General features: G+C 54.4%; 1 protein-coding gene across 1 annotated transcript in view; it reads right to left on the bottom strand.

Moving 5' to 3' along the window:
- Positions 1-4004: 4004 nt before the first annotated feature.
- LOC137364259 (integrin alpha-D-like) overlaps positions 4005-10876 on the bottom strand; it is a 79060-nt gene continuing 72188 nt past the window's right edge. The window contains exons 22-30 of the mRNA XM_068027587.1: positions 10796-10875; positions 9395-9478; positions 9022-9094; positions 7444-7554; positions 7281-7355; positions 6765-6872; positions 6241-6345; positions 5814-5924; positions 4005-5599 (exon numbers count right to left, since the gene is read on the bottom strand). Of these exons, the coding sequence (XP_067883688.1) occupies positions 5471-5599; positions 5814-5924; positions 6241-6345; positions 6765-6872; positions 7281-7355; positions 7444-7554; positions 9022-9094; positions 9395-9478; positions 10796-10875 (876 nt within the window). The 3' untranslated portion in view covers positions 4005-5470. The remainder of the gene's footprint in view (positions 5600-5813; positions 5925-6240; positions 6346-6764; positions 6873-7280; positions 7356-7443; positions 7555-9021; positions 9095-9394; positions 9479-10795; position 10876) is intronic.

Here is a 10876-nt window from a genome sequence, read left to right as displayed (position 1 = left end):
TGCGGCAGTTTAGGATGGCCACCTCATTGGCGGAGGACTGCGAGGAGGGAGACAAAAAGTCCACTCGTCCCCCAGCAAGAACCAAGACCCAGGAGGTTTAAGGGAACTGCCTGTTCTTTTTTTTTTTGCAAGAGAGAAATGCGGCGAACTGCTATGTTTGAATCACCGAGTGACTGCCACGTGACAAGCCCCTAAGCTGGTGTCTTTCTGAAGCAGAGAGGAGAGAAGCTTCTGATGTGTTCCATCCCTAAGTGGGGACTCTCTCTCTCTCTCTCTCCATTCCAGCTTGAAAGCATTCAAATCCTGCCTGTTGACTGACCAGGCTGCCCGGTTGGTGTGCATGAGGATTGACGGTTGACGGTGCAGGAGCGCTTGGAATATCAGCCACCTCCTACCCCACTGTTTTGGTGCGGTTCAGGAAGGGAGTGGGAGCTCCATGAAATGATCATTGGTAGAGGGGGAGGGAAAAACGCCGCCAGATAATTGGTCGGAGCCTCCCGTCCCAGCCATGGGGTCTGATAAATGCTGAAGACCTCTTAGTGCCAGTGTTTGGACCCCCCACCACCACCACCACGCACCTGAATTTAATCCAGCTGTGAACGAGCACCGCCCCAGAGAGGAGAGGGGGACAGAGATAGAGAGGGAGGGAACAGAGATAGAGAGAGGAGAGAGGAGAGGGGGACAGAGATAGAGAGGGAGGGAACAGAGATAGAGAGGGAGGGAACAGAGATAGAGAGAGGAGAGGGGAGAGAGGAGAGGGGGACAGAGATACAGAGGAGAGGGGGACAGAGATAGAGAGGGAGGGAACAGAGATAGAGAGGGAGGGAACAGAGATAGAGAGAGGAGAGAGGAGAGGCGGACAGAGATAGAGAGGGAGGGAACAGAGATAGAGAGGGAGGGAACAGAGATATAGAGGGAGGAGTGTGGAGAGAGATAGAGAGAGGAGAGGGGAGAGAGGAGAGGGGGACAGAGATAGAGAGGGAGGGAACAGAGATAGAGAGGGAGGGAACAGAGATAGAGAGGGAGGGAACAGAGATAGAGAGAGGAGAGGGGGACAGAGATAGAGAGGAGAGGGGGACAGAGATAGAGAGGGAGGGAACAGAGATAGAGAGGGAGGGAACAGAGATAGAGAGGGAGGGAACAGAGATAGAGAGGGAGGAGTGTGGAGAGAGATAGAGAGAGGAGAGGGGAGAGAGGAGAGGGGGACAGAGATAGAGAGGAGAGGGGGACAGAGATAGAGAGGAGAGGGGGACAGAGATAGAGAGGAGAGGGGGACAGAGATAGAGAGGGAGGGAACAGAGATAGAGAGGGAGGGAACAGAGATAGAGAGGGAGGGAACAGAGATAGAGAGGGAGGAGTGTGGAGAGAGATAGAGAGAGGAGAGGGGGACAGAGATAGAGAGGGAGGGAACAGAGATAGAGAGGGAGGAGTGTGGAGAGAGATAGAGAGGGGAGAGAGGAGAGGGGGACAGAGATAGAGAGGGAGGGAACAGAGATAGAGAGGGAGGAGTGTGGAGAGAGAATGAGAGAGGAGAGGGGAGAGAGGAGGGGGGACAGAGATAGAGAGGGAGGGAACAGAGATAGAGAGGGAGGGAACAGAGATAGAGAGGGAGGGAACAGAGATAGAGAGGGAGGAGTGTGGAGCGAGATAGAGAGAGAAGAGGGGAGAGAGGAGAGGGGGACAGAGATAGAGAGGGAGGGAACAGAGATAGAGAGGGAGGGAACAGAGATAGAGAGGGAGGAGTGTGGAGAGAGATAGAGAGGGGAGAGAGGAGAAGGGGACAGAGATAGAGAGGGAGGGAACAGAGATAGAGAGGGAGGAGTGTGGAGAGAGATAGAGAGAGGAGAGGGGAGAGAGGAGGGGGGACAGAGATAGAGAGGGAGGGGACAGAGATAGAGAGGGAGGGAACAGAGATAGAGAGAGGAGCGGGGAGAGAGGAGAGGGGGACAGAGATAGAGAGGGAGGGAACAGAGATAGCGAGGGAGGGAACAGAGATAGAGAGAGGAGAGGGGAGAGAGGAGAGGGGGACAGAGATAGAGAGGAGAGGGGGACAGAGATAGAGAGGAGAGGGGGACAGAGATAGAGAGGGAGGGAACAGAGATAGAGAGGGAGGGAACAGAGATAGAGAGGGAGGGAACAGAGAGAGAGAGAGGAGAGAGGAGAGGGGGACAGAGATAGAGAGGGAGGGAACAGAGATAGAGAGGGAGGGAACAGAGATAGAGAGGGAGGAGTGTGGAGAGAGATAGAGAGAGGAGAGGGGGACAGAGATAGAGAGGGAGGGAACAGAGATAGAGAGGGAGGAGTGTGGAGAGAGATAGAGAGAGGAGAGGGGAGAGAGGAGAGGGGGACAGAGATAGAGAGGGAGGGAACAGAGATAGAGAGGGAGGAGTGTGGAGAGAGATAGAGAGGGGAGAGAGGAGAGGGGGACAGAGATAGAGAGGGAGGGAACAGAGATAGAGAGGGAGGAGTGTGGAGAGAGAATGAGAGAGGAGAGGGGAGAGAGGAGGGGGGACAGAGATAGAGAGGGAGGGAACAGAGATAGAGAGGGAGGGAACAGAGATAGAGAGGGAGGAGTGTGGAGCGAGATAGAGAGAGAAGAGGGGAGAGAGGAGAGGGGGACAGAGATAGAGAGGGAGGGAACAGAGATAGAGAGGGAGGGAACAGAGATAGAGAGGGAGGAGTGTGGAGAGAGATAGAGAGAGGAGAGGGGAGAGAGGAGGGGGGACAGAGATAGAGAGGGAGGGAACAGAGATAGAGAGGGAGGGAACAGAGATAGAGAGAGGAGCGGGGAGAGAGGAGAGGGGGACAGAGATAGAGAGGGAGGGAACAGAGATAGAGAGGGAGGAGTGTGGAGAGAGAATGAGAGAGGAGAGGGGAGAGAGGAGGGGGAACAGAGATAGAGAGGGAGGGAACAGAGATAGAGAGGGAGGGAACAGAGATAGAGAGGGAGGAGTGTGGAGCGAGATAGAGAGAGAAGAGGGGAGAGAGGAGAGGGGGACAGAGATAGAGAGGGAGGGAACAGAGATAGAGAGGGAGGGAACAGAGATAGAGAGGGAGGAGTGTGGAGAGAGATAGAGAGGGGAGAGAGGAGAGGGGGACAGAGATAGAGAGGGAGGGAACAGAGATAGAGAGGGAGGAGTGTGGAGAGAGATAGAGAGAGGAGAGGGGAGAGAGGAGGGGGACAGAGATAGAGAGGGAGGGAACAGAGATAGAGAGGGAGGAGTGTGGAGAGAGATAGAGAGAGTAGAGGGGAGAGAGGAGGGGGGACAGAGATAGAGAGGGAGGAGGGAGGAGCGGGGAGAGAGATAGAGAGAGGAGGGGGGATAGAGATAGGGAACGAGAAGCAGGGAGAGAGATAGAGGAGAGGGGAGAGAGGAGGGGGGCAGATATAGAGTGGAAGGGGTGAGAGAGATGGAATAAGAGGAGGGGGAGAGCATAGGAGGGGAAAGAGAGAGGAGGGGAGAGAGAGATGGAGGAAGGGGAGGGGGAGACAGATACACAGAGATGAGGGATGAGAGAGATAAAGAGAGAGCGATGGAGAGAGAGAGATGGATAGAGGGGAGAGAGGGGGAAAGAGAGATGGAGAAAGAGGAGGGGGAGACAGATACACAGAGATGAGGGATGAGAGAGATAGAGATGGGGGGGGAGAGAGTGATGGACAGAGAGAGGGGAGAGAGGGGGAGGGGGAGAGAGGGGAGAAAGGGAAGAGGGAGAAAGAGAGACAGGGAGAGAGGGGGGAGAGTGAGGGAGGGGGAGAGAGAGAGGGACAGAGAGAGAGGGAGAGGGGGAGAGAGAGAGGGTAGAAAGACAGGGGGAGAGAGATGGAGGAGACAGAGGGGGAGACAGAGATAGACACAGAGAGGGGAGAGAAAGAGGTCAAGATGGATGAACATCTCTCCGGAATACTCCGCATCACTACATCAAGGGTGTGGGCAGACATTGACCACTTGTGCAAGCAAAAATAATGCCAGGCATCTCAATAAATCAACATAGTGACGGGAAAGTAAGTTCAATTGGTCTTATTTAATGTATGTTCACAAAATAAAGCATTAATTAAATGTAAAAATAATTTCTAATACCATTATCTTTCTGAAATTTGCTCACCGGCCCCCTATGTAGAAAATAAATTGTAATGTGGCCCCTCACGGGAAAAGACTGGACACCCCTTCTATGCAGCAATAGTCCAGCCCATTCTCAAAAACTCAGTCATCTGAGGCAACCTGCCTTGTTTGCAGCAGAACCTTCTGGGCGCAAAGCGGCCTTAGCAGACACCTATATACCTATTGGAGCAAGAACATGGTGTCTGTGGTTCTGGGAACTGTTTGAAGAACATCATCTAGCATTTTATGCTCACAGGCTGGTATGTGTTGGTTGACCAATCCTGTTTTAGTTCTGTGACAAAGGATGCTGGGGAATAGCAAGCCTGGGGATCAGTCGGGTTCCTCCGTCTCATTCTGACACCCGGGATCCCAGTCGTCGCGATTCTGCTGCCGACCGTCAGACACATTTTAGTGAGCAACAGGGGGCGCAGGAGACTCCGGGCTCCAAACAGTAGGGAGAGTCGCAGATACCCAGAGATGGAGAGCTGAAGGAAATCCATCATTCTACGGTTTGTTACCTTGGGGAATTTCATACTTTTAGGGACAACATGAATGGTTTATTCTATATGGGGTCCTGATGTATTGGATGGGGTTTAGGACAGTTTTTCTACAAACTACATGCAAGAAACGGCGTTTACACTGCAGCTCCTGACTTGCTGCACAAATACTTGTATTTATGCCATGACCCAGGCTAAATTCAGACAGGACAGAAGCATGTGGTGACCCAACCCTTTAGCTCTCATTGAAATCAAGCTCGCATCAGAAATTAATCCTGCCCCCGGGGTCACTGATACAGACACAGTGGGGGTCAGTCTGCTCTCCTCTGGTCTGAGGGAGTGCCGCACCATCAGAGGGTCAGTACTGAGGGAGCGCCGCACTTTCGCGGGGTGGGGGGGGGGTCAGTGCCGAGGGAGCGCCGCACTGTCGGAGTATCAATGTTTCGTACGAGATGGTAAACGGAGGGCCCTGTCTGTTCTCTCAGGGATCTTGACGGAGGAGAGAGAGAGAAATGGGGAGGTTTAGGGAGGGACTTCCAGAGCTTCGGGGCCCAAATGCAGTCGCCAATTGTGGAGGGTGATGGGGGGGGCAATGTGGGAGGCCCATCGGATGGATATATTTATTGCCCATCCCTAATTGCCCCTTGAGAAGCTGGTGGTGGGCTGCCTTCTTGAACTGCTGCAGTCCGCGTGGGGTAGATACACCCAGGGCGCAGCTAGGGAGGGAGTTCCGGGAGAAAAGCAAACAGTCGCCGGAAGTCGATTTAAGATGAGGAAAGAACTGGTTTCACCCCCTCACTCTGCTGGCCTCACTCTGTCTCTTTCAAGGGAGCAGGGAAGGAGGGGAAACATCGCTGGCGTCTCCGGGGAGGACTAGTCATTTGGCGTTGATACGTTGCCGGTTGGTGTGGTGTCCTCGGAGGTTGCCGGGGTGATGGGGTTGCTTGCTTCCTCACCGTCATCGCACAACTTATCCCTGAAATTCCTCTTGAAGAATCCAATCTGCCAGAGAAACACGGAAAGGAAACGGGATAAATAAACCGAGAGACCGGAAGGGGGCGGATCAACCGCCAGCCGCTATCCACCCACGGCCAATCCGCATTTGAGCTTCGCTCCCTCAGTACAGACCCTCTGACAATGTGGCACTCCCTCAGTACTGACCCTCCGACAGCGCGGCGCTCCCTCGGCACTGACCCTCCGACAGTATTCAGCTCACCTTGTAGAACACGAAGATTATGATGATCAGTACCAGGAACCCAGCTATACTGCTGCCGATCACGTACGGCAATTTGTTCACGTAGACGTGGAACTCAATTTCAGTCAGTGCCTGGGGAAGGAAATCGCGAGGAAGAGTAAACATTGGGAAAGTCCGTTCTGACAAGCCGCACGGGGAGACAGAGTCGGTTGTGTCACGTGACCCCCGCCCCCCCCCACCACCCCTTGTCCCCACTTCCTTTTAACGCCAACCCACCGGAATGGGGGTGACGACGTAGGTCAGTCTCGTGCTGACTGAATGACGGAACGAGGGGGCGGGGGCTGAATGGGCCCTCCTGGTGTTCCCGTGTGTCACAGACCCGAGAGGGGACTGAACCGGGCCTCCTCCACGGTGGGAATCCGGAAACGGCACAGTGCGAGGTAATTACCCGGACCCGATGGCTCGCGGAAGAATAGACGTCAATGAACTTCCTCTGGTCCAATGAGATGTAGGCCTCGCTCGCGACCACTATCTTGGCACCACTCGTAGCCATCTGTTGAAGGAAAGGAACATGCATGCTCAGGAACATAGGACCAGAAGGCCATTCGGCCCCTCGTGCCTGCTCCCCCGTTCAATAAGATCGTGGCTCTCCCAATATCCCTACATTCCCTCGGTGGCCAAAAATCTTGAATCTACGCATTTGCTATGTTCAAACCTCATGCTCATATATTACCCCCAATCCCATGAGCCCGAATATTATGTAACGACCTCTTGTTTGGCCCCTCATTGAATACCTTTTGAAAATCTCAATATATGACATCTACTGGTTCCCCCTTATCTACCCTACCAGTTACAACCTCTGAAAACTCAAACACAATTTCCCTTTCAGGAGTTTCTGTGGACTCTTGCCTAACCAGGATTTGATTCATCGAGGATCTCGCTTGCCACACCTGTTTCATAACGGTCTCGTACCTTTCCCAATGACCGGGCTGATCCGATCAAGCTGAAGAGGACGGAAGCGTTGCGGTCCAAGACACGAATGCGACAGAAGATGGTACTCCAAGTGACGGCAGCCGTGTCCTGTGGGAGAAAGAGAAATTGGAAGGGCTTGCAGTGCTCCAGGACGTGACAAAGCCCCTCGCAGCCAATGAGGGACTTTGCTGACGTGTGCCCACGGCCGTAATGTAGCAAAAAACGCAGCAGCCAATCGGCGAACAGCAAGATCCCACAAACAGCAATGTGACGGTGGCCATTTGCTGCGCTTCCCTATTCTGGCCCTCCCTCGGCACTGGCACCATTGACCGCCCTCTCCCGTGAAGTGAAGGAGAATAATTTGGCCACCCCGTCTCGCCGTTCATGGGATCTTGCTTTGTACAAAGAAAAGGAGAGAGAGAGAAAGAGAGGCGGAGAGGTTTAGGGAGGGAATCCCAGAGCTTAGGGATACCAGAGCCGAGAGACGCTGAGATTCCGCGGAGCGAGGGGACCCACCCCAGCGGGCTGGCCTGTCGTCTGGCCGGTGCCCCGTCTTGCTTCGCCAGTTTCCACACAGTCTGAGGCCCCGTCCTGGAGGGAAAGAAGACAATAGCTTCAACCAAAATGCCAAGAGCACATTCCTCACGGCAGCGGATCGGGGCTGGGCGCTGGTACTTACCGGCTGGATAAGGATCCCGTTGGTTAGCTCCCACCTGACGATGCCAGCCACGTCCTTGGGAACGTTGAATGTCACATTAACGGGGAGGCCGCGATCTCCCAGGTTTTCCACCTGCGGTGTAAAGAATGGAAGGCGAGCAGGGTGAAGGTCTCCGAGCACAGATCCGCGACCAATAACAGCAGAGGAGAACAGCCCCACTTTCTCCGAACTCTCTGCATCACCACACTCCCTCACCCGAGGAACCATTCTCCCGAATCTTTGACAGCGCACCAGTGTTTTTATAAAGATTCGCGAGAACCTCCACCTGCGTAACATCGCCCGACTCCGCCCCCACCCCCCCCCCCCCCCCCGCTCTCCCTGTCTCAGCTCATCGGCTGCTGAAACCCTCATCCGTGCCTTCGTTCACCTCTGGCCTCGACCCGTTCCGACGCTCTCCCCGGCTGCTCTCCCACATTCCACCCTCCGGAAACTTCAGCTCAACCCAAAACTCCCGCTGATCCCCCTCCCCCGTGTCCGAACTCGCACCGAGTCCCCGTTCACCCGTCACCCCCCCCCCCCCCCGTGCTCGCTGACCGACACCGGCCCCCGGTCCGGTAACACCTCGATTTTAAAATTCTCATCCTCGTTTTCAAATCCCTCCATGGCCACTCACTCCCCCCTCCCTATCTCTGTAAACTCCTCCAGTCCCTACAACCCTCCCTATCTCTGTAACCTCCTCCAGACCCCAACAACCCTCCCTATCTCGAGAACCTCCTCCAGCCACTACACCCCTCCCTATCTCTGTAACCTCCTCCAGTCCCGACAACCCTCCCTATCTCTATAACCTCCTCCAGTCCCGACAACCCTCCCTATCTCTATAACCTCCTCCAGTCCCTACAACCCTCCCTATCTCTGTAACCCCCTCCAGCCCCTACGACCCTCCCTATCTCTGTAACCCCCTCCAGCTCCTACGACCCTCCCTATCTCTGTAACCTCCTCCAGTCCCCACAACCCTCCCTATCTCTGTAACCTCCTCCAGTCCCAACAACCCTCCCTCTCTCTGTAACCTCCTCCAGTCCCCACAACCCTCCCTATCTCTGTAACCTCCTCCAGTCCCTACAACCCTCCCTATCTCTATAACCTCCTCCTGTCCCTACAACCCTCCCTATCTCTGTAACCCCTTCCAGCCCCTATGACCCTCCCTATCTCTGTAACCCCCTCCAGCCCCTACGACCCTCCCTATCTCTGTAACCTCCTCCAGCCCCGACGACCCTCCCTATCTCTGTAACCTCCTCCAGCCCCGACGACCCTCCGAGATCTCTGCACTCCTCCAATTCCGGCCTTTTGACCATCCCCCGATTCCCATCGCTCCACCATTGGCGGCCGTGCCTTTACCTGCCTGGGGCCCCGAGCTCTGGAATTCCCTCCCCAAACCTCTCCGCCTCCCTCTCTCCTCCTTCAAGACCAACCGCCTTGACCAAGCAGTTGCTTGCTCGTCACTAACATCCCCTCACGCGCCCAGCTGTGGAGGGGAGCTGGGTAATTCCTTTTCCTGTTAAGCGCGCGATCACCAGTGCGAGCTTCGGGACTTGTACGTACTTTGTAAACGTGTTTTATCGTCCTTTGTTCCTCCTTGCCATCATGGAGGCTAATGTAACGAGTGTAGCCCACTCTGAAGAGAGAGGAAGAGAGAGAGAGAGAAGAAAGTCACAACTGATGGAGGTTGTTAAAAATGGCCGCCTCCCGCGACTGCCGAGCCCGCCAAGAGTCATCTCCCACCCTCACTCCTTCCCTCAGCATGCAGACTCAGAACAGGAAGAGCACGAGGCCATTCGGCCCCTCGGGCCTGCTACCCCATTCCGAGGCTGACGTTCCACCTCACCTCGACCCTCTCATTAATTCTCTTTCGGGGCCCCAAAGTCGAACAAATCGTGCCGAACCCCATGCAGAACTACACCAGTCAACGCCTTACCTGGAAATGATTATTTTAACGGCGTACTGCACGGGAACGGTCTCCGTGTGCGAACTGTGGGTCAGGACCCTCAACTCATTGTCACTACAAGAAGAATTTCAGAAAGAATTATATCCCACTTAGGCACGGGGGTTAGATACAGAGTAAAGCTCCCTCTACACTGTTCGCCATCAAACACTCCCAGGACAGGTACAGTACGGGGGTTAGATACAGAGTAAAGCTCCCTCTACACTGTCCCCATCAAACACTCCCAGGACAGGTACAGTACGGGGGTTAGATACAGAGTAAAGCTCCCTCTACACTGTTCGCCATCAAACACTCCCAGGACAGGTACAATACGGGGGTTAGATACAGAGTAAAGCTCCCTCTACACTGTCCCCCATCAAACACTCCCAGGACAGGTACAGTACGGGGGTTAGATACAGAGTAAAGCTCCCTCTACACTGTCCCCCATCAAACACTCCCAGGACAGGTACAGTACGGGGGTTAGATACAGAGTAATGCTCCCTCTACACTGTCCCCCATCAAACACTCCCAGGACAGGTACAGTACGGGGTTAGATACAGAGTAAAGCTCCCTCTACACTGTCCCCATCAAACACTCCCAGGACAGGTACAGTACGGGGGTTAGATACAGAGTAAAGCTCCCTCTACACTGTCCCCATCAAACACTCCCAGGACAGGTACAGTACAGGGTTAGATACAGAGTAAAGCTCCCTCTACACTGTCCCCCATCAAACACTCCCCAGGACAGGTACAGTACGGGGGTTAGATACAGAGTAAAGCTCCCTCTACACTGTCCCCCATCAAACACTCCCCAGGACAGGTACAGTACTGGGGTTAGATACAGAGTAAAGCTCCCTCTACACTGTCCCCCATCAAACACTCCCCGGGACAGGTACAGTACGGGGGTTAGATACAGAGTAAAGCTCCCTCTACACTGTCCCCCATCAAACACTCCCAGGACAGGTACAGTACGGGGGTTAGATACAGAGTAAAGCTCCCTCTACACTGTCCCCCATCAAACACTCCCAGGACAGGTACAGTACGGGGGTTAGATACAGAGTAAAGCTCCCTCTACACTGTCCCCCATCAAACACTCCCAGGACAGGTACAGTACGGGGGGTTAGATACAGAGTAAAGTTCCCTCTACACTGTCCCCATCAAACACTCCCCAGGACAGGTACAGTACGGAGGTTAGATACAGAGTAAAGCTCCCTCTACACTGTCCCCATCAAACACTCCCCAGGACAGGTACAGTACGGGGGTTAGATACAGAGTAAATCCCCCTAATCTCCACCCCTGCACCCTCATAATAAACCGCACCCTCTCCCCACCATCCTCGCGACAGACCGAGAGCAGGAACTCATCGATCCGACCAGGCGTGGAGCGAGTGACCTACCTTTTCCCCTCTGCTCGAATCGAAACACGGTCCTCCCAGTTTGCGTGATCCGAGATTTCGAAAGTCACAATGAAGCTTGCC

Source organism: Heterodontus francisci, unplaced genomic scaffold (assembly GCF_036365525.1).
Source record: "Heterodontus francisci isolate sHetFra1 unplaced genomic scaffold, sHetFra1.hap1 HAP1_SCAFFOLD_882, whole genome shotgun sequence".
NCBI lineage: Eukaryota > Metazoa > Chordata > Chondrichthyes > Heterodontiformes > Heterodontidae > Heterodontus > Heterodontus francisci.
The sequence above is the reverse complement of the archived record's forward strand: the minus strand, read 5'-3'. Positions and strand labels throughout refer to the sequence as shown.